Raw genomic sequence first — 24,499 nt, forward strand, 5'->3', positions numbered from 1 at the left:
TTAAATGGTATGCATGGACTTGCACACACGATATAAAATTGAGAGTATTTTTGCTCATGTGCCCAATATGCGGGTTTATGGGCGCCCTCACGCTCCTTTTGAAATTTGCTCCATTTACTCCATCTAAATATTCACTCATCCCAGACCCTGTTTCATTCAGGGCAGTGTCTCCAAAATGGGTTTGTTTTGTGCACACCTTGACAGGAATGAACCTCATTCATAAGCCAAGGTATGTTGGGAATGATCTCAATCTCTCCACTTTACTGCTAATATAGCATGAGATAGGCAGGTGTTTATTAAAGCTAACATGGTTATTACCTAACTGCATTTCCTTGCATGAGCTAACATTAAAAGTTAAATACAATAAATAAATATCTGCTGCCCCCAACTGGCAGTGTATCAATCTAAAAGGTGCAAACTGGTTTTGTTTTCAAATCAGTACTTTATTTATATAAATAAATTAAATGTTCCTAGATTACAATTTAAGAATACTTAGTATCACTGAAATACCAGCAATTTATCTTTTGGAATCTTTTAAGGGAATATGTAAGTGAGAGTGCGGTTTCCTTTACAATAATAAATCAGTCTTTAGTCTTCACTTACTGATTGCAGAAATGAGTATCTGCTTTCTCTCTGTGGGAATCGGCAGGCCTCTGGGTCCCTAATCTGTGCTGATGGCTCCGATAAGCAGTAATTCTTTAGTGCTGTTGGATCTGGGTACTGGATACTGCGGTATCATGAAGTTCTCACTTTTGGCTTCTCTTCTGTGTGTCCTGCTGGATCTGGATCTGCTGCTCGTGTTGGCTTGTCTTCTGGTTTTCTTGCTCTCTCTTCTCTTGGATTCTTCATCTGTTGGTGTGTGTTCCATGCGCTTTTTCTTTTACTCTTTTTGTCCCTTAGTCTCTTTTTTTCTGCTTTTATAGTTTTGTGCAAGAATTAAAGGAATATAGGTCACATGTTGTGTAGTTTATTGCTTGAAATGGTTGAATCAGTCTCCAGCTGTATATTTATTCAATTCAATCAACCTTTAGATATGTATTTGAGCTAATCATTGTTCAGCTTTTAAGTATTCAATTGTATTAGTCATGTCTGATTTTTGAGGGAATCATTATTCAGCCCATTCAATCAATCAATTATGTGTACCCCATTCAATCAGTCTTTAGACATCTATTCCACTGAATGGCTAATCTTGTCTGGCTTTTGTCTTCAGCCAACATGCTGCATAGACTGGATAGGCTATATTACTATTCACATTCAGAGTATGAAATATTCCTGCATCAAGTTAATTAATACTTCAGCACAAAATATCACTCATCCTATACTAAAGCCTTTCTTCATACCTGCATTGTGCTAAAGAGAGCCTCCTTCTGAGGTTCAGAGCATGTAATCTTTACAGGCAACATATTGAAGTGTGTTTGGAAATTCTTCTTATTCAAGGCCAAAGCACCCAATAATTGGGACTATTTCTGTCTCTTTCCACAAAATGTTCTTGGTCTCCAACTGCCTCATCTAGCAACCTCTCTCTTCTAGCATCATCTTTCACTTGTGTGTGACTTCACTAGTGGATTGTGAGAGATTTCAGATAACTGAACATTTTAATGTACTCAACACATATAAATTGGTTCACTTGGGGGTAATGTCATCCAGCATGGATGTATTGCTGGTTTGTGAGAGATGTTTTCTGGCTAAAGCTTCTACCACACTCAATACATTTAAATCATTTCACTTCAGTGTGGATTCTCTGGTGTTTTGCGAGATCTCCCTTTCTTGCAAAGCTTTTATCACATTTAGTGCATGTAAATGGTTTCACACCAGTGTGAATAACTTGGTGTTGTGTAAGTTGAGCCTTTCTCATGAAGCTTTTACCACATTCAGTACATCTAAATAGTTTCACTCCATTATGTATTCTTTGGTGTTTTGTGAGATCTCCCATTGTCATAAAGCTTTTATGACACTCACTACAATTAAATGGTTTTACTCCACTGTGGATTCTTCGGTGTTTTGTGAGCTCTCCCATTGTTGTGAAGCTTTTCCCGCACTCAGTACAATTGAATGGTTTCACTCCAGCATGGATTCTCTGGTGAATTGTGAGATATGTCTTCTGACTAAAGCTTTTCCCACACTTCATACATGCACATGGTTTCACTCCAGAGTGGATTCTTTGGTGGTTTATGAGAGATGTCTGCTGACTGAAGCTTTTACCACATTCAGCACATTTAAAAGGTTTTTCTCCTGTATGAAGTCTCTCATGCCTCCTGACATGTGTCTTTGTATTGAATCTTTTACCACACTCAGTACATGTAAATGGTTTCACTCCAGTGTGGTTTTTCTGGTGGCTTGTGAGGTAGTTCTTCTGACTGAAGCTTTTACCACATTCACTACATGTATATGGTTTCACTCCAGTATGGGTTCTCTGGTGTTTTGTGAGATCTCCCTTTGTAATGAAGCATTTACCACACTCAGTACAATTAAACGGTTTCACTCCAGTGTGAACTCTCTGGTGGTATGTGAGCGATGTCTTCTGGCTGAAGCTTTTAGAACACTCACTACATTTAAATGGTTTCAAACCAGTGTGAATTATCTGGTGCTTCATGAGAGTTGTCCTCTCAATGAAGCTTTTACCACACTGCATACATTCAAATGGTTTCACACCAGTGTGGATCCTTTGGTGTTTTTTGAGATCACCCTTTGTCATGAATGTTTTTCCACACTCAGTACATGTAAATTGCTTCACTCCAGTATGGATTAGTTGGTGTTGTGTGAGTTGTCCCTTTGTCATAAAGCTTTTAACACACTCAGTACATTTAAATAGTTTAAGTCCCGTGTGGATTCTCTGGTGTTTTTTGAGTTGTCCCTTTGTCATGAAGCACTTACCACACTCAGTACATGTAAATGGTTTAACTCCAGTATGGATTAGCTGGTGCTTTGTGAGTTGTCCCTTTGTGATGAATGTTTTTCCACACTCAGAACATGTAAATGGTTTTACTCCAGCATGGATTAGTTGGTGTTGTGAAAGTTGCCCCTTTGTCATGAAGCTTTTACCACACTCAGTGCATGTAAATAATTTCTTTCCGGTGTGGATTATCTGGTGCCTCATGAGTTTTGTCCTCTCAATGAAGCTTTTATCACACTGCAAACATGAGAATGGTTTCATTCCAGTGTGGACTACCTGGTGTTGTCGGAGTTGTTCCTTTCTGTTGAAGCTTTTATTACACTCAATACATATAAATGGTTTCACTCCAGTGTGGATTACCTGATGGTTTTTGAGTTGTCCTTTTGTCATGAAACTTTTACCACACTCAATACATATAAATGGTTTAACTCCAGTGTGGATTTTCTGGTGTTTTGTGACATCGCCCTTTGTCCTAAATGTTTTTCCACACTCAGTACAAGTGAATGGTTTAAATCCAGTGTGGATTACTTGGTGTTTTGTGAGTTGTCCCTTTGTCATGAAGTTTTTGCCACACTCAGTACATGTAAATCGTCTCACTTCTGCGTGGATTCTCTGGTGGATTATGAGAGACTTTGTGTGACTGAAACTTCTACTACAATCAGTACATGAAATGTGTCTCCCTCCTTTGCGGATTTTCTGGTGTTGGGAGCGGTCTGCCTTTGTACTGAATAATTTTTCAGATTGCGCACAAGAGTATGATCTCTCACCAATATGAGTATTTTTATGTCTTGAAATAACTTTACTCTGACAAGAGATTTTATTAAATTCATTACTTGGATTGTGTCCCTCTTCTTGGTGGAAATGTTGGTGTCTTGTGAAGTTTCCTTTTCGATTTAAACTTTTGTCACCATCAGTAGATAAAACTGTTCTCGCTTCTCTGCCACATTTCCAATGCTCCTTGCTTGTACACAGATTCTCTTCTTTGTTAATTTTCTGATGTTGCATTAGTTCTTCGTTCCTACTGAAACCTTGACCACACTCAGAACATGTAAAAATTGTTTCTTCTTTGCATATTTTCTGTTGTGCCTGAAGATCTACCCAGTGCTTTAAAGTTTTCCCATGGTTTGTAGATGTAGATGGTTTCTCTTCAGTGTGAGATTTCTGCTGTGATTGCAGAGTTACAGGATCCCTGAGGAATATCCCACACACATCACATGCACATCTTTCTTCTGTTGTCAGGTTTCTCTGTTCTTCCCCTGTGTGTGTGATATTAATGGTACTTTGCTGATATAGAGCAGAGCCTCCTGTTGAATTTTTTTGCTTCTTTTCTTTGATGGATTGATTCTTGCCTTTTCTTTCCCAGTCAGAACAGGAAGAAGTATCCTCTTCATCTCTTTCTGATAACATTTTGTTCCCTTCCGGATTCTCACTGAGCTCCCAGTGAGGAGTCCTCATATTACTGTTTCTGGGATCATGTTTTTCTAAATAAAAAAGTAAATATTGGACATTATTGTAGGAAGAGGACAGTGGAAAACACACATCCTGTCACAACACTGCCCTGCAACACTTGAGTCCTGTCCTCTTGCATGTGGCAGAAAATAATTTTTGTGCATCCTGTACCTGCCTCTGGCGATTGTGGAGGACAATTTTCACAACCATTTATGAGGGTACTTAGTACTTTAGGTGACTGAAGTCCCTATATTGCATGACCCCGGTAGTCCTCGCTGCATTTAGAGGTGCTGTTCTCAGGGCAGGTTTAGGTCGGAGGGAGGAATGGTACATGCATCTCTTGCATATTCAAACTCTGCAAGTTATTGTCTTTAACACACCCGTACTTTCAATTTTATAATTGATGTATAGTCTGTGGGTAAAATATACCTGTGCACTTTTGCCCAATGAAGGACAGTTTGAAAATTGCTCCCCCCGAGATCAGTGAGAAAGTCACTTTGAAGAAGTGAGCATGGGGACACAAGAGGTCACCCAGCACAGGGTGGGATATCAAAATGAAAGAACAGGGGCCAAGGTTAAAGCCACAAGAAGTGAGGACAAGAATTTCAGTGATAATTCTAAATAGATGCACATCCCAGCAGGAGAAACCCTTAAGTTAAGGCATTAAACCAACTCTGTGGTCTTCAGGCTGGCGACTGCCCCTTCTGCAGGCCACAGGGACTGAGACGTCAAACAGTCCAGGACTGTACTTTTAGAGATCCAGCTCCAATAAGCCCGTGAGAAGTTACCCAAATAACTTTAACTGAATATTCAATGGGACAAGTCTCCTGCTGATTATATTTGGATAAAGTTATCTGCGTAACCTCTCACGTACGATTGCAAGTAATGATGCGTGAATACATTTGCTCGTATAAAAAAAAAGATGCGGACCAGGGGTGTTCCAGTTGCTATTTTATAATCTAGGATAGTGACGCACAAACATATGTTACCTGTGCATATTTACACTTAAATACATAGTAACGATGGCAGAAAAAGACCAAATGGTCCATCCAGTCTGCCCAGCAAGTTTCCTAATGTAGGAACTGCCGCTCCGTGCAGGTCACCCCCAAGCCTTATGAGAAGGGTAGTAATATTTGCAATCAGACATGCTGCTTGAACAGACTTTGCTTTTGGTCTTGCTGTAGAAGCAGTCATGTGCTTTCTTCCCTGATATCTGCACATCAGTACCCCAGACCGTAAAAGTTGGATTCAGCAACAGCATTGGCTGCTGTCTGAATCCAATTCCCCTCTCCCCCACTGCTGAAGTGGAGAGGGATGTTGCAGTTTCCCCAAAAGCATCAAGGCTAACCAGTTAATGGTAGTAATCCCATGCCTTCTGATTAAGGGTAGTAACTGCCGCTCCATTAAAAAGTTAGCCCCATGCACCCTTTTCTTCATTTCCAACCTCTAACCTTTAGGGATCCACAGGGGTAACTCGAGAAAATCTGCCCCTGTGAGCGCCGAGCCTATTTTGCATAGGCTCGGCAGCGCGCGCAAGCCCCGGGACACGCGTATGTCCCGGGGCTTCGAAAAAAAGGGCGGGAAGGGGGCGGGTCCGGAGGCATGGTGGCGGTCCAGGGGCGGGTCCAGGGGTGGTCCCGAGTCCTCCGGCACAGCGGCCTGTGCCGGGGGATGGTGCGCCGGCGCGGGCAGGCGTAACTTCTGAAACAAAGGTAGGGGGGGGATCTAGTTAGAGCTGGGGGGTGGGTAAGATAGGGGAACGGAGGGGAAGGTGGGGGGAGCGGTAGAAAAGTTCATTCCAAGGCTGCTCCGAAATCGGAGTGGCCTCAGAGGGAACGGAGGCAGCCTGCGTGGCTTGGCGCGCGCAAGTTGCACAATTGTGCACCCCCTTGCGTGCGCCGACCCTGGATTTTATAACATGCGCGCGGCAGCGCACGTATGTTATAAAATCGGGCGTAGATTTGTTGGTGCCGGGTTGGGCGAACAAATCTGCGCCCGCACGCAGGTTTTAAAATCTACCCCACAGTGTTTATCTGAAGGTCTGTATCGTATCTCCCCACGCACTGTCTTTCTTCCAGGATGTACAGATTCAGATCCTTCAGCCTCTCCTCTTTAGGCTCTGCTACAGACCCCACACCATTTTGGTTGCCCTTCTCTGGACCACCTCCATCCTGTCTCTATCCTTTTTGAGATACAGGTTCAAGAACTGAACACAGTACTGTAGGTGAGGCCTCCCCAAGGACCTGTACAAGTGCATTATCACCTCCTTTTTCTTACTGGTGATTCCTCTCTCTATGCAGCCCTGCATTCTTCTGGCTTTAGCTATCTCCTTGTCACACTGTTTTGCTAACACTGAAATTTTTGACATTCTCACATACACCAGCAGGTTGCTTCCCCCTCCCAAGCTCAATAAATATAAAATTGTACTCCAGCGGCTTCCCCCTCCCCAATCTCAATAAATATAAAATTGTAGCCCAGCAGCTTCCCCCTCCCAATCTCAATAAATATAAAATTGTAGCCCAGCAGCTTCCCCCTCCCAATCTCAATAAATATAAAATTGTAGCCCAGCGGCTTCCCCCTCCCAATCTCAATAAATATAAAATTGTAGCCCAGCGGCTTCCCCCTCCCCAATCTCAATAAATACAAAATTGTACCCCAGCGGCTTCCCCCTCCCCAATCTCAATAAATACAAAATTGTAGCCCAGCAGCTTCCCCCTCCCAATCTCAATAAATATAAAATTGTAGCCCAGCGGCTTCCCCCTCCCCAATCTCAATAAATACAAAATTGTAGCCCAGAAGCTTCCCCCTCCCAAGCTCAATAAATACAAAATTGTAGCCCAGCGGCTTCCCCCTCCCAATCTCAATAAATACAAAATTGTAACCCAGCGGCTTCCCCCTCCCAATCTCAATAAATATAAAATTGTAGCCCAGCGGCTTCCCCCTCCCAAGCTCAATAAATACAAAATTGTAGCCCAGCAGCTTCCCTCTCCCAATCTCAATAAATATAAAATTGTAGCCCAGCGGCTTCCCCCTCCCAATCTCAATAAATACGAAATTGTACCCCAGCGGCTTCCCCCTCCCAATCTCAATAAATATAAAATTGTAGCCCAGCAGCTTCCCCCTCCCCATCTCAAGAAAATCTGAAAGTAAATTCTGTAATAAATTAAACTAGGACCCATCCTCTCCTGGACCTTTCCCCAAAATTAGAGATCTAATTGGTATTTCTACCTCCTGGTTAAATAGAGATATTACAGATTTTGGAAGCCTCTTATAATGTGTATCCACTCCTTTCAGGATAAGCAGCTCCTGCTGCGTAGAGCTGATGAGAATTTGCTCTTCCCCTATAAAGGGATGCAGATAACATTTCAAAACACCCTAATGAAGCCTCAAGCCTAAACTGTGCCCCTCATAATGTTTACATTTAAGAAGTATGTCTTGGATTTAAATATTTAGGGACTTATGTTAGGGTGGATCTTGCCAGCTTGTTTGAATACAATTATGCTCCCATTCTTTTCATTTCTCTTTTTTTTTTTTTTCAACATTAGAAACAAGAAATTCTTGTCCAGAAACTGAGTCTGAAAAATAATCAGTAAATTTACATATCGCTCCCAAAGAAGTTGAAAAAGGAAATAATCTTCATAATATACCGTATACCAAAAATAAGATAGCAAAAAAAAAAAGAAAAACTCCCATTTGCTCACAATTCAAGAGAGAGGAGGAGATCAATAAAGAGAGAGAGTTATTAATATACAATTAGAAAAGGAAAAAGGCCATAGCATGCTATTTCCAAATAACCTTCATTGAACACCATTCAAGAACCTGAGGGTATATATTGGAGAGCTTCTTTTGATCAAGGAAAAAAAAATGCAACTCATCAGAGCAGATAATTGGTATCTAATTTCAGTAAATGTCATGATATGTTTTGTAAATGTAACAACCATGGGCCAAAGCCTCTTGGCAAATAGGTAGGAAAGCTTTCCTTCTTTCTTGAGTTGCTCTGGCAACATCTAGATATTCCCATATTCTTTGGCCATAGAGGAAAACTTGACTTTTTTATGAAAAAAACCCCCCAAACATCAAAATCAAATTCAGATCTTGCTTGAAAATGAATGAGGTCAATAAAGTTCCCCTTTCATGAGCACCCGTTTTCCGCATGGTGATATTGCTTCGGCCTGTTTGAGAATACAGACAATTGTCCTCATGAAGATGAGTAAACAATCTACCCCCTAAAGCTTATGTAGCGTCAATTTTTTCTAATCCTTCTATATCAACAGGAACTTTTTCTCTGGATGTGCTTAGTTGGAAGAAGACTGGTCTGAGACTTCTTGGTAAGTTGTTTGAGACATTACAAGCACTGAGTGTCAAATTTTCCACACCTGAACACAAATGGGGTAGATTTTAAAAGGAGCGCGCGGGCGTACATGTGCATGTGGTACCCGGCGCGCACAAGTATAAAATCAGGGGTCGGCTCGCACAAGCGGGCGCACAATTGTGCACCTTGCATGCGCCAAGCTGCGCTGCCTTCCCCCGTTCCCTACCCCACCTTTCCTTCCCCTACCTCCCCCACCCTTTCCCCTCTACCTTTTTCTTTTTTTTTTTTCTTGTTTCAAAACTTACTTCAGCCCTGAGGCTGAAGTAAGTTGTGCGCGGGAGCCCTTGCACAGCGGAAAATGGCCGCTGTGCCAGGTGCCTTTGACCCTGCCCCTGGACTGCCGCACCCCGCCCCTTTAGTAAAGCCCCGGGACTTACACGCGTCCCGGGGCTATAGGCCCGGCGCGCATAACCCTTTGAAAATCCGGCCCATAGTATTTATACCTTCAATTACATTGGGCTATTGCTAAAAACTTAGGGGAGAGAGTGGAATTTGTGGAACCAGAAGGCCTTGAAGAGTTACTGAGTTGTCCTGAATTTGATAGGCGTGTGGTGGCTGAAAAATATTCCAAATATTTGGAGGGAAACCAAAGTACAGAGTATACAAAGTATTTGGTCAACAATAAGGTCAAAATATATCTATTTATCAGAAGGTATCAGCAAGCCTGTCAGTGTGTCCTGCTACTTGCTGCAAGGGCCACCCAATCAGTTCGATCATTCAACTTCATGACAATTTTTTTCAAGTATTTTTGAAAAGCATATAAAATAGTCCTAACAGTCTCAATGCAGAATGTCACACGAGCCCAACATGGTCGGTGTTTTGCAATGAAAGCTTCCTTAGGGGTTAAATCACAAAGTCTTAAAACACCATCAGACTGTTATCTGTAAATTATAAGTAACTTGTGAATAATCAATTCCCTTAAGTATTTCAAGAAATACTTATCTGCAAGCCCAAAACTACTATGCTTCAGGACCATAAGTCTCAATGATTCAAACTGGAGGAACTGAGGAAGACCTGCATATTCTTACAACATCAACCTTGACGTTGTGACATCAAACAACGGCACAGCACCTGAAAGAATAAAGCTAGTAATGACGTCGGAAAGATGTAACAAAAAAATACTTAAGTCAACCTCGGAATTCAGACCCTCCCAGGAGTTGGACTTAAGTTTATGTATCCAACATTGTTCTAAGCATAACAATTTCTAATTTGGATTGCCCCCGCGCCAGTCGGTAGTGAGTTGGTCAAAGATGCAAGAACGCAAATCATTGAAGACATAATTCATTTCATCACAAAGGATCATCAACGGTGCATTCACATGATGATGGACTAAACTCGATCGATCATGTCTTGCGAATCTCGTATATATGATGGCATCTGAGGAACAAAAGGAGCTAGAAAAAAAATCAATGAACTGGGACATGGGTTCAAGAAGGGAACCCCTACCAGACACTATGTGCCGCCCAGGTGGATCAACTAACCTCTTGTGAATTTTGGGTAACACATAAAAAAACTGGTATCTCTGGATGTGATTTCATCAAAAAGGAAGCTTCCTTAGAGATAAGATACGCAAATTCCAAAGCTGATGTAACTAAAGTGGAAATCTCTTGCCTCAGAATAGGAGTTGGATCTTGTGCCAGTGGTTGGTAAAAACGAGTGTCACTCAATTGTCGGTGAATCATATTATTGGCGATCCAATAGCACTATTTTACCACCTTTATCGTCTGGCTTGATAACTAATTGTGATGCTATCTGTAATTCTCATACAGCTTGAAATTCAGAACGATCAAAATTGCAAAAATGTTGATGCGGATGTGTGGATAACGAACTGACATCTTGAAGTACCAACTGATGAAAAGTTTTGATAGCTGTATTCTCTGCCCCTGGTGGTATCCATCTCGAGGTATTGCTCAAAACTAAAGAGTCTCCTTTTGTTCCACAGATGCTATCCTATATACGAGACTTTCAAGACATGATAGTCTTTTTGGAACAACTTAGCATGGACACTACCGACTTGCCCTTTGTCACTTTGGATGTGGAAGCTCTTATACCAATATCCCCCAAAGCAAGACCATCATAGTGACAAAATTTGTTTTGAACAATATGCATGCTCACATAGGATACCTACAGCCTTCTTGGTACAGCTATTGAAGATTGTCAAACACAAAGAAATTCTTTGTGAGGGCAAACACTTTTACCAACGGATTTGCGAAACGGCCATGGGTGCCACCATGGCTTCAGATTTAGCCAACTTGTACTTAGGCACATTTGAAGCCCAATGGCATGGAAACCACCCCTTTAATTCACAGGTTGTGGTGTGGAAGTGTTACATTGATGATGTGCTCTTATTGTGGAGAGGCCCTACATTCTCTGTTCAAGATTTTTTGGTTTGGCTCAAGTCATTAAACTGTCATATTAAAATTTACAGCCCACATACAGAAACACCAAATACCTTTGTGGGATATTTTGATTCACATGGTACAAATAGGCTGTACCACTTTCTTATAACAAAAACTTGTCAGTTCCAATACTCTTTTACATTTTTCAAGTGCTCATCCATGGACTTTAAGACGTTATATTTCTGACTTATTGTTAAGACTTCTTATTGGGTCCCTTTCGGTGCACAGGGGGAGGGAGGAACATGTAGGGGTTCCTGGGGGAGAAATGTAAGTTCATAGAAGTTTACGGTTGTATGATATGTAACAGATCACATTATGTATCATATGTCACTCTTTGCGTGTTGTTCGCTGCTGTTCAAAAGTAAAAACAGATTTACCATAAAGGAAAGTTTACCAGTCAGTTACCTTTTGCAGCTCCGTCGCATATGTTCATCTACAGTGGACTTTCAAAAATCAAACCACAGCGATGAGCAACAGATTTCTTGCTAGGGGATATCCTAAGGCATGTGTATGTAAGGCTTTGTTAAGAGCTAAATTTAGTCACTGTGAGTGGCTATTCCTTCCACATACACATGAAGATGAATCTTGCAACGCTTGCATCTTACCCTTTTCCCTGCAAGTTCATGTGGTTTGAGCCTCAATTTTGCGCAACTGGCGGATCCTGCAAGTCCATGATACTTTTCAAGCACCTCCCCGGATTGCGTATACTAGAGGAAGTAATTTGCGAGATCTCCTTATACATTCATATTTTTCCAAGAGGACGGACTTGGGGGATGGTCCTATCACAGTGTCACATTGCCCATGTGGCAGTTGTTCCATCAGTCCGATTTTGATGAATACATCATCATTAGTGGTGTCTTCAGTCAATCATACTATCACACTCAGACACATTATCTCTTGCACATCTGCGGTGGTCATTTATCTAATTGAATGTCCTTGCAATAAGATAGGCACTGGGAAAACCATGTGCATGGTCAAAAGTAGAATTGATTGAACATCGATCAAGTTTAGTTCACCATCGTGTGAATGCACCACTGGTGACCCATTGTGATAAAATGAATCATTTCTTCAATGATTTGCGCTTTTGCATCATTGATCAACTCACTGCTGACCGGCGTGGGGACGATCTAAATCTGAAATTGTTACGCTTAGAACAACATTGGATACATACATTTAAGTCTGCAACTCCTGGGGGTCTGAATTCCGATGCTGATTTAAGTAATTTTTTGGGTTAAAATGTGGTATCATTATGTCTTTTTGATGTCATCACCACCTTTGTTCTTTCAGGAGTGCTGCCGTTGTTTGACGTCAAGTCATCAAGGTTGATGCTTTAAGAAGATGTAGTTCTCCCTCGATTCCTCCGTTTTGAACCACTGAGACTTATGATCCTGAGGCATGGTAGTTTTTGGCTTGCAGATAATTATTTCTTGATATATTTTTGGGAATGGATTATTCACAAGTTACAAATATTTTACAGATAACAGTCTGATGGTGTTTTAAGACTTTGTGATTTAACCCCTGAACAAGATTTCATTGTGAAATACCAGCTGTGTTGGGCTTCTGTGACATTCTGCAATGAGACTGTTATGACTATTTTATATGCTTCTCAAAAATACTTTAACAAAATTGTCATGAAGGTGAAAGATCAAACTGACCGGCTGCTCCTTGCAGCAAATAGCAAGACACACTGATGGGCTTGCTGACACCTTCCGATAAATAGATACAGTTTGACTTATTGCTGACCAAATACTTTGTATACTCTACTCTTTGGTTTCCCTCCAAATTTTTAGCATCTATTTTCTGGGTTACATTTTGGATCTCTTTGTATTTGTTTGGCTGAAATATATTCCCATCTTACAGATTAAATAACTAGGAGTGGCACTTCTAGGGCCATCATTTGAAATTGGAATATAAATTCTTAAGGGAATCTTGGTGAGAGAGATTAGTAACAAATTTGGCACTCTCCATAAAAACTTCTATCAGCTGTACGAACAGAGAATTACTATTCAGACATATCGAACCCCATCATTTTATGCTAAGTTCAGTAGCTGAAGTGCTGTATGCTGGCGAAGTTTTAGGGAGCTGGGGACATATATTCACATGTGGTGACACAGAACTGCAAGAATTGCCAATAGAGCCTCTGAAACATGTCATCGTGAATTTTCCCTTGATGTTTTGACTTGTTTGTTACGATTACGGAAAGGTAACTCTGCACCATGATTCGCTCAAACTTACTGACCAGCTCTTACATGTAGCCTGCCTTACAATGGTGCAAGACTGGAAGACATCTCAGAAATTAGCATTGTGGGACAGTAAAGTGGATTTGGAGTGCATGACATATGCACTAATGAACAATACAGATATGTATGTAGGGGAAATGGTTACAAAGTATTTAATGGATATTACCCTTGTATTGATTGTGATCTTGTATTTATATTGTAGTTGCACAGAAGTGTGTTATTTGCTTTGTATGTTTGTACCAAAAGTTACAACAAAACTAAAAATCTGATGCCCAATTATATGATTTTACAGATTTCATCCGAGAAGGGTGGTGGTGGAGTTATAATGATTGTTGAGTTTAATTTTCAGAATCTCAGGAACAAGGAAAAGGGGTGCAATGCTAAATATTCAGCTACAATGCCAGATACCCTTTCACCAGCCCTGAATGCAGCACATCAAGGACTGTCCAGTGGCAGACCAATTGAGACAGTCTTACATGACTGGTGCCTGTAACAGAAACCGAATGAGTGATTACAGAGATCTCCAGAGGAGCTTGTGAAGGGGTCTCTGCAGTTCCCAGCTGCTCCTTCCACTCTTCCTCTCAGCAGTTTTACCCCAGTCCCTCTCATTACTGCACTCACCTGAGCAGCTGCTTCTCCAAGTTCCTCTTTCCTCTGACCCCGGCTCATCCCTGATGTACGGCTCCTCCCCTCGTTCAATGTGGGATATGATATCAGGGGTGACGGTTGGAGAGCCTGTTCCTGAGGGAAGAACACAGAGCATTAGGTTTCCCATAATCACTCTGGATGCGATTCCCCCACATTCAAGATGTAGAAACATTTCCAGGATAAAGAATTTCAATTATTTCAGTAAAGAAAAATATTAAAATGTTCAATTATGCAACTATCCATCTGCTAGTAGGCAGGACAAAACTCACTTGCCTGGACTGGTCTAGCATGGATGATAAGGAAAGGGGATATCTGGGATGGAGGAGAGGTGAAAGATGGAAGAGAATTTGAGATTACGGCAGGAAGGGAATAGAAATATGAAATATTGGAAAAACAAGGAAAGAAATAAAGAGGGTGATTCAAAATAAAGAAAACAAAGAAGGGGCTGGGATGGGGACTGAGGGAAGGAGAAAGGACATTCTGAAATTGGAGAAGAGAGAGAATCTAGATTGGGGAAAGGGGGAGATGAAGAAGATATGTTATTTAGGATTAGGGGGTTTGAAGAGGGAAATCCCTTCTATCTTTTCTCCAATCACCCTTGCCCAAATCCCATCATACACCTATCCACCCCCAGTATTAATAAACTTTCTCCTCTCTCCAGTCTACTTACCCAGCGAGATCAGGGTCTGATAAATCTCCTTCATCACATCCTTGTAAAGATCTTTTTGCCCTTCATCTAAATCCTCCCACTCCTCCTGAGAGAAGCAGACAGCGATATCCTCAAAGATTACTGGGACCTGAAAAACAAACCTTTCTACATTCAACATCTTCTGCATCATGTCCATCAGGAACCTCTCATTGCTGGGTCTCAAGCATAGGTAGGGGAAGTTTTCTAAGAGTATATAATTCACAGTCCCAAAACAGAATTACAGCAACTAGAAATAAGCTACACACAAAACCCGGGATATAAAATCTCACTTTGTTGGACTTCTGACTGCTCTCCTTACGCTCAAAAGGGTCCCAAAGTGCCTTTCTGTGTCCTAGGTCTGCTCAGAATCTTATTAAGATCAGGGCTGACTCTGCAGTGTTCCAGGTTAGAAAGCTGCACCCGTGCTTATAAAGAGAGGGCAGGAAAGTGGGGGCAATCTCCTACCTGAGTAGAACTTCCTGGAGGCATTTTTCCGCTCTGGTTTTGCTGCTTTCAGGATTAGGAAATGAATTGGAGATTTTCTCGGGCTGAGGAAGAGCTGTGTGTTAGCCTCCTGCAATGCTGTACAGAGGCAGGAAAAGAGCAGAAACTGAGATTAAGGACTGGAGATTTCTGGGTTTGGCTGTTAATCCGTAAATTAAAAGGTAAAATAAGCAAAAATCCCCTATCTTTCTGTCTCCAGCCCAGGACGGCTCCTTCTCCTCTTGGGCGCTGACTGATGACATCATATAGTGGGGGCGGAGTCTAACACCGAGCACAGATCGGTGATGGTGTTTTATTTGTGATCTATGAAAGCAGCAATACTGGAACAGGAGCGGCACCGCTCTGCAGGGTATACGTGGGAAACTGTTTTACTTCAAGGGCCAAAAGGAATTAGAAGCGACCTTTCGGCTGCCGAACCAGCAATGCCCCAGTCTTCCTTCCAGAGAGACAGGGAGTAGCTCTCAGAGCTGCCAAAGGGGAGACTGGCCTGGACAAGGAGAGCTTGCTTTCTGTTCTGCTGTGGTCTACTGTAATCCCTTCCCATCCCCATCCCCTTCTTTCACCAGGAGGGGAGGGGCTGGCCCCAGATCCAGACCTAGCCACATCCTGGGATCCCAGGATTCAGCTGAGGGCAGAATGTGAAAGGGGGAAGGAGGCATCTTAGAGCATAGTCAGGGAGCTGAAAGTGGTTAATGGAGAGGAAGAAGAGGTTAATGCTGAAAAGAGGTGAGGCGAATGGGGTGGGGTGGGGGCGAATGGTAGGGATGTGAGAAGTAGGTGGTGGAGATAAGTCGGGGTTGAATGCTGGGGGTAGCACGAGAAGGAGAGGTGAATGCACTATTTCTCTCCATCTCCCTGAAATCAGCAATGCAAACTTACGTTTGAGGTGATGAAAGAGAACCAGAATATGATGGTAGGTTAGACTCATGTGAGAGGAAGGAAAAAAAAGCCCCAGAAGGATGACACAGAGGTGCTGGTGACCAAAGAGATGACAGATAGCCCTGTCAGTGACTGTGAGGTTGGAAACTCCTCTGAGGTGTGTTGTTAGGAAAGGAAGAAGTATGGACAGACAGACCTGCCACTCGGTCTGATTGTCTTCAGTAAGGGAATTGGTCAAATGCGGGTGCTCATAGCCCCTTAGATGCTATTGCAGACTTAACATAGAAACATAGACTATAATGGCAGAAAAGGACCAAATGGTCCATTCAGTCTGCCCAGCAAGCTTATGGTAGTATCTGCTGCACCATACAAGTCACCCCCATACTTATCAGTTTCCCAAATTGTCAAAGTCAGGGCCCTTGTTGGTTTCTTTCTGAGTCCAATTCCCCGTTACCTCTTGCCATTGAAGTAGAGAGCAATGTTGGAGTTGTATCAAAAGTATCAGGCTTATTAGTCAAAGGTAGTAACAACTGCATCAGCAAGTTACTTGTTTTCCCAGACTGTAAAATTCAATGTCCTTGTTGGTTGCTGTCTGAATCTAATTACCTTTTTCCTCTTTTCCCTCTATCATTAAGTCAGAGAGCAATAATGGAGTTGCATCGACAGTATGAAGGCTTATTGGTTAAGGGTAGTAATTGCCACACCAGCAAGTTTTTATTTATTTATTTAACACTTTTTTTATACCGACCTTCATAGTAATAACCATATCGGATCAGTTTACATAGAACAAGGGAATAACAAGAGCAATAAATAAAGTAAAAACCAATAGAGGAGAATAAGGCAAAGTTACATTTAACAAGGAGTAAAAAACTTGGAAGCTTAAAAAGCTGGAAGAAAGGTAAAAGGCAAGTAGTTGTAGCGTAATTCAAAAAGAATATGGGTTAAAGCTTAAGGTGCTTTAACCTGGGAGAGCCTGAGTCCATCGTTCGAAGGGATAGGAGACCATTCGTCCATGTGTGAATAATGACGACTAGTGATTGTCTGGAGGATCAGAGAAGGCTTGGTGAAAGAGCCACGTCTTGAGTTTTTTCCTGAAAGTAATGAGGCATGGTTCTAATCTGAGACTTGAAGGGATGTTATTCCATATAGATGGACCTGCTATTGAAAAAGCACGGTCTAAAAAGTTACCCCTATGCACTCTTTTCTTCATTCCCATCCTTTAGCCTTTAGGGATCGACAGTGTTTATCCCATGCCCCTTTGAAATCTTTCACTGTTTTTGTCTTCACCACCTCTTCCGGAAGAGCATTCCAGGCATCCACCATCTTCTCCATGAAGAAATATTTCCTGATGTTGGTTCTGAGTTGTCCTCCCTGGAGTTTCATTATGTGACCCCTAGTTCTATTGCTTTCTTTCCAACGGAACAGATTTGTCAATTGTGCATCATTAAAACCTTTCAGGTATCTGAAGATCTGTATCAGATCTCCCCTGCATCTCCTCTCCTCCAAGGTATACATATTTAGGTCCTTCAACCTCTCTTCATAAGTCATTTGATGGAGACCCCCCACCATTGTTGTCGCCCTTCTCTAGACCACCTCCATCCTATCTCTGTCTCTTTTGAGATACGGTCTCCAGAACTGAACACAGTACTCCAGGTGAGGCCTTACCAAGGTCCTGTACAATGGGATTATCACTAGGGATGTGAATCGTGTCCTCGATCGTCTTAACGATCGATTTCGGCTGGGAGGGGGAGGGAATCGTATTGTTGCCGTTTGGGGGGGTAAAATATCGTGAAAAATCGTGAAACATCGTGAAAAATCGAAAAATCGCCGGAACCCTCGCTGAACGACCTCCTGCAGTCGATCTCCTGCCGGCGCCATTTTCCGTACGAAAACGATTCGCGGCGGGAAATCGCTCCCTGACCCCCGCTGGACCTCCAGGAACTTTTGGCCAGCTTGTGGGGGGCCTCCTGACCCCCACGAGACTTGCCAAAAGTCCAGCGGGGGTCCGGAAGGACCTCCTGCCGTCCAATCGTGTTCGTCTATGGCCGCCGCCATTTTGGAAAATGGCGCCGGCTGAAGACAACAAGATTGAGGAGCAGGAGCCCGTTCCGGACCGCTGCCGTTCCGGACCGCCGCTGGACCCGCAGGTTATTTAACTCATTTGGGGGGGGTTCGGGAGGGTGGGGGATTTAATTTAAAGGGTCGGGGGTGGGTTTTAGGGGGTTTTAGTGTGCCGGCTCACGATTCTAACGATTTATAACGATAAATCGTTAGAATCTCTATTGTATTGTGTTCCATAACGGTTTAAGACGATATTAAAATTATCGGACGATAATTTTAATCGTCCTAAAACGATTCACATCCCTAATTATCACCTCCTTTCCTAACGTGTAGCAGATGGACTCATTACAAATGGGTATAGTGTGCTCGTGCTAGCAGTTGGAGACGGATCTGACGTCAGCACGTGGTACATATACCCCTGCAGGAAGTGCAGACGCTCAGTAATTTCCGTCTCCAAAGCAGTTTGGAGCTACCTTGCGCTCGCTGAGCGTTTTTCCAAATTATAACGACTAAATTCTTAGAAGAAATCCTACCTGAAGATGAGCCCCGCACTCCTGCGGTGATACCCTTGGGTCCCTCCCCCAGTTGAGTTTCCCGAGGTGATTTCCGTGGTCCCTCGGAGGTAAGCGCCTCGGTCCGGTGGCCGGATCGCGGCAGGGACCTAGACCCCGAGTGAGAAGGGCTCGGGCGCGGCATAGAGGCAGCCTCGGTCCCGGTGAGGACTTAGCCCCCGAGCAAGACGAGTTCAGGCGCGGCTTAGAGGCAGCGGGTGCACTTCCTCGAGCGCGGCAGTGACGGTACTTACCCTCTCCCCCCGCAGCCGGAGACCGCCCGGGTCGCAGCCGGGAAGCGCCAAAGATCAGGTAAGGCGTACATCTTTACTTACTGGTCTCCGAAGAGCAAGGATTAGCAGGGTCTGCCTACGTGGCAGCCCGCCAAGGAGGTCACCATTTTGCCTGCCTGCTCGCAGTCGCCGTCTGCCCTGGTTCGCCGCCTCGATCTGAGCGGGGCGACGGGCGCGTATGTTAGGCGCCCGAAGATATTTGGGCGCCCATTGCTTGATAGCCGCACATTGCTAAGCGCATTGTTCAGCGCACGTTGATAGGCGCACATTACTAAGCGCACGCTGATAGGCGCACGTTCCTAAGCGCACGTTGATAGGCGCTCATTGATAGGAGATCAGACGCGATGGAGCGTATAAGAGCCCACGCGGCCGCAGAGCCGGCACCTCCAGAATCAGGCATAAGAGCTCTAGGCCTCTGCTCAGCATGCCACCTCAGAGCCACACAGAGCGAGGAAGCAGACTCCCTATGTGCCCAATGTGAGGAGGCCCTGGGAGTTCCAGGCCAGGGCCGGTCTCAGCCCAATTTGACTGCCAGTTCCTCAGGGAACACCCCGAACCTAGCAGGCCGCGGTGAGCAGCCAGGGAACCCCACAGATCTGGTGCCCCTACGGCTAGAACCTGCTTCACTCTCCTGGGTGGAATTATGATTCATGCCTTCGTCAAGATGCAGTCTGATCCCCGACCGGACCCACGTGTACCGGATGACCCTGCCCCGGGACCCTCAAGACCTACGCATGGCCACCCGCCATCTGGAAGCCCCACTTATGGGGACTCGGATTACTCTGAGGAAGATGGCGAGCCCCCCGAGGAAGGAGAACTCCCCCCGGGGATAGAACCGTATCGAACCATGAGACGCTTCTTTCCTAAGGAGGATCTTCCAGACCTGGTCTCTCACTGCCTGTCGGAGCTGGCTATCCTGGGCCAGGGCACCCCAGGGGAACCTAGGATGAACCCCCTGCTAGAGGGCCTGCATCAAACGGCTCCCCATTTTCCCCTCCTACAAGCAGCACAGCAGTTGATTGATCTGGAGTGGAATGTGCCGGAGGCTTCATTCAAAGGGGGTCGGGCTTTGTCTAGCATGTACCCCCTGGACCCGGCGACCAGGGAGCTGCTGGCGTGCCCGATGGTAGACACCATAGTTAGCGCAATTGTGAAGCGCACCACCATTCCGGTGGAGGGAGAGGTGGCCCTCAAGGATGCACATGACTGGTGCCTGGACGCCATTCTGAAACAAGCCTTTGAGGTGGCAGCCATGTCCCTACGAATTGTGACCTGCTGCACCGTGGTGACGCGCTCCTGTTTATCACAAGCCAGGAACAACACCCCGGGAGAAGAAATGGAATCAGCCCTCTCGTTCCTTACTGACGCGGCCTCCGACCTAGTCCGTACGGCAGCCAAGGGAGTGTCATCCTCAGTGGCAGCCAGAAGACACCTCTGGCTACGAAATTGGTCGGCCGACTCCTCCTCCAAGACTCGCCTTACAAGAATGCCCTTTAAGGGATCCCTCCTGTTCGGCAGCAACCTCGAGAAACTGGCTAATAAATGGGGCGCATCTCCATTACCCCGTCTACCGGAAGACAGGTCAAGGAGGACCCAGCGCCCTTTTCCTAGACCATCCAGAAGTAGAAGTTCTCAACGCTTCAATCCTTACAGGGCTCGCTACCAAGCACCTCGTTCTCAGACCAGGCACAACAAGAGGGGAACCAGCTCGGGGTTGGGTCCCGGCCGCACCTCACAATGAGAATCAGCCAACCCATCTGGGGGAAGAAGCCATAGGGGGCAGGCTAACCCTATTTTACCGCAGGTGGGTCGAGATTACTTCGGACCAGTGGGTCCTCGCCATTGTCCAGGAGGGGTATTACCTGGACCTCCTTCATCTCCCTCTGGACAAGTTTGTGGAATCGCCTTGTCTGCCCCTCAAGAGGGCGGCGCTGGCAGCTACCTTGGAGAGACTCCTGTCCCTAAAAGCCATAATCCCAGTGCCTGCATGGGACATAAATTCTGGGCATTACTCCATTTATTTCATTGTCCCCAAGAAGGGGGGCACCTTCAGGCCCGTCCTGGACCTCAAGTCAGTCAACCGGCACTTATGGGTCCCAGGATTTCGCATGGAAACTCTGCGGTCAATCCGAAGTGCAATACAGCCAGGGGAGTATCTCACATCCCTGGATCTCTCAGAGGCCTATTTGCATATCCCAATTCATCGGGATCACCAGCGTTACTTACGCTTCAAAGTCCTGGATCAGCACTTCCAGTTCCGAGCTTTACCCTTTGGTTTAGCCACCGCGCCGCGGACCTTTACCAAGGTCATAGTAGTAGTGGCGGCGTCACTCCGGAAGGAAGGAATTCTCGTCCATCCCTACCTAGACGATTGGCTGATCAGGGCAAAGTCACCGGAGGAGAGCCACCGGGCAACCAACAGAGTCATATCTCTTCTGGAAAGCCTAGGATGGGTAGTCAACATAAACAAGAGTTCCCTACAGCCTTCGCAGTCGCTGGAATACCTAGGAGTCCGATTCGACACCCAGGAAGACAAGATCAGCCTGACCTCCAGGAGGAAATCAAAACTCCGGGATCGCTTGCAGAATCTGCTGAGCACCACTCGGCCCACAGCTTGGGATTACCTACAGGTCCTCGGCCTAATGGCCTCCACTCTGGAAGTGATACCATGGGCACGGGCTCATATGAGACCGTTACAGCACGCCTTCCTATTTCGGCGCCCACGATTACAGAACTACTCCGTGCATCTACCTCTACCGGCCAGAGTACGGAATCAGTTACGGTGGTGGCTGCAGCACGGCCACATCAGCTGGGGGTCAAGGATGTCCTCTCCAACCTGGACCCTGCTCACTACAGATTCCAGCCTGAGCGGCTGGGGAGCACACTGCGAAGAGCTAACCGCCAGGGGCGGTGGAACACAGAAGAGTCGGGGTGGAACATCAACCGACTAGAGGCACGGGCAGTCAGGTTAGCCTGCCTGCGATTTGCCCACAGACTTCGAAACAGAGCAGTCAGAGTGATGTCGGACAACGCCACCATGGTGGCATACATCAACCGACAGGGCGGAACCAGAAGCCGACAGGTATCCTTAGAAATAGCCCCCCTGATGGCTTGGGCGGAAGCAAATCTCCAGGACATCTCCGCCGTCCACATTGCAAGGAAGGACAACGCCACGGCAGACTTCCTCAGCAGGGAAAGCCTGAACCCGGGGGAATGGCAGCTGTCATCCACGGCCTTCCAGATGATTGTGGATCAGTGGGGGACTCCGGGCATGGACCTACTATCAGACAGGTCCAACGCTCAGGTACCCAGATACTTCAGTCGCAGGCGAGATCCTCTATCCCACGGGATTGACACCCTGGTGCAGCCATGGCCTCCGGGGATCCTGCTGGGTGCCATTATACACAAGATTCAGCGGCACAGAGGCCTAGTTCTTCTGGTGGCCCCGGACTGGCCAAGAAGATCTTGGTACGCAGACATGAGAAGACTACTGGCAGGGGATCCTCTACCCCTGCCCCCTCACAGGGACCTGCTGCGACAAGGTCCCATCCTCCACGAGAATCCAGCTCAATTCTCTCTTACGGTCTGGCCATTGAGAGGGCTCGACTGAAGAAAAGGGGATACTCGGGGCCGGTAATAGATACACTCCTCCGAGCATGTAAGTTCTCCACATCACTAACTTATATAAGGATCTGGAGAGTATTTGAAGCCTGGTGCGAAACTCGCAGCACCAATCTGCATGCCGCTAAAATCCCCATCATTCTGGATTTCCTGCAAGATGGACTTTAAAGGGTCTGTCCCTCAGTTCAATCAAGGTTCAGGTGGCAGCGCTATCCTGCTACGGCCCCAGGAGTGCCGGCAACAGCATTGCCACACACCCAGACGTTTCACGTTTCCTGAAAGGAGTCAAACACATTCGCCCGCCACTGAAGTGGCCCCTGGGCAGTTAGCTCTTCGCAGTGTGCTCCCCAGCCGCTCAGGCTGGAATCTGTAGTGAGCAGGGTCCAGGTTGGGGAGGACATCCTTGATCCCCGGCTGATGTGGCCGGGCTGCAGCCACCACCGTAACTGATTCCGTACTCTGGCCGGTAGAGGTAGATGCCCGGAGTAGTTCTGTAATTGTGGGCGCCACCGAGATAGGAGGGCGCGCTGTAACGGTCTCATATGAGCCCGTGCCCATGGTATCACTTCCAGAGTGGAGGCCAAAAGACACTGATTGGATCCCTGCCGGGAACTGGGTATTGTGGAATAAGCTTGATTGATAAAAATAGGAGAAATTTCCGATGATCTTGGTTTTCCAAGTTGTCCAGACCTTTAAGGTTGTCTGAAGCGCCCATGGAATGCATTTAGTTGGTTGCTAAGTATGGCGCGGTTGCCAAAACATGGCATTAATAGGCATTGTGCCCACTATTGCTTGTTCAGCTTGTGCCCACTATTTGCGTGCAGACTTTTTGGCTAGGTCTACTATGGCTTTCAGCTGTGAAGCTGCGTAGTAGTATTGAAGATTGGGTACTCCCAAGCCGCCTGCCAATTTGGGCATATGTCTGCTGTTTTTAAATATTTTATTGATGTAATATTTGCAATGCTGCTCTTTCCTGGGTAGGGTGGTTGATGTTGGAGTCCTGGGAATTAGTGTTGTTTCGATATGGCAGATTTGTCTCTAGGGGTAAACAGTATTCTTGGCAGGCTGTGATAGCTTTTATTGGACTGTGTTTTATCCCAAAATACTGTACATGAACTTTTGAGGCAATATAGGACCTGTCTTTAAATATGAATGCCTCTGATCTGACATCTGAAGAAAGGGCCTATGTAGCTTTAAAAGCTTTTGTACAATATTTTTAGGTACAGGTATTTTTTATTTTTCAAATATTTTTAGGTAACCTGCCTTGTTCTGTTTATCTAGTAGGTGGCATATTGGTGTTTTAGGGCCTGATGTAATAACTGCAGTTTTGCCTTTTTTTTTACATAGGATTGTTACCGTTTGAATGCCAGCAGTTAGTGCTGTTTTGGTATGGAAAGTTTACTAAATTGTAATTGTTTATTCATGGCTTTCTGAGGGACAAGCCCACATCCAGTGCCTAATGCCATATGGGTTCCAACTGTTGTTTGTAAGTTGGGGAAAGGGGACAAAGGGAGCGAGACTGATGAAGACTTGGGGGCGGAAGATGGAAGTGGAGAGGGGGCTGAGGGAGCGAGACTGAATCCCCTATTATAAATGTCACCTCACACCACTGTGTTTGAGGGTTGTGGATTGGGCTTATAGAGCAATGGGGGAATATGGCTTCCTTGTTATGGCTTTTGAGGGATAAATCCCCTTTTCTAATTCTTTATATTTTTCATTGTTGAAAGTTTTTATGATCTTTCTCTGGGATATATTTGCTTCCCATATTTTCTTTTGCTTTATGGGTAAATGGAACCCACTCTGAAGAGAGAACTGTATTAAGCGGAATGCCACAGAGATCGGTTTTAGGACTAGTTCTTTCATTATCTTTATGAGTAACATTGTAGAAGAGACAGAAGGTA

General features: G+C 45.1%; 1 protein-coding gene across 1 annotated transcript; it reads right to left on the reverse strand.

Annotated features, from left to right (window-relative positions):
- Nucleotides 1-878: 878 nt before the first annotated feature.
- On the reverse strand, nucleotides 879-15,433 carry LOC115085898 (zinc finger protein 420-like). Its single transcript, XM_029592431.1, has 4 exons — nucleotides 15,155-15,433; nucleotides 14,672-14,798; nucleotides 13,975-14,094; nucleotides 879-4,374 (listed from the first exon to the last, which is right to left on the reverse strand). Exons 1-4 carry the CDS (start codon nucleotides 15,176-15,178, stop codon nucleotides 1,718-1,720), a joined length of 2,928 nt encoding a protein of 975 aa, XP_029448291.1. The 5' UTR covers nucleotides 15,179-15,433; the 3' UTR covers nucleotides 879-1,717.
- Between the last annotated feature and the right edge of the window lie 9,066 nt (nucleotides 15,434-24,499).

The sequence above is a fragment of the Rhinatrema bivittatum genome, chromosome 2 (assembly GCF_901001135.1).
Source record: "Rhinatrema bivittatum chromosome 2, aRhiBiv1.1, whole genome shotgun sequence".
Lineage (NCBI taxonomy): Eukaryota > Metazoa > Chordata > Amphibia > Gymnophiona > Rhinatrematidae > Rhinatrema > Rhinatrema bivittatum.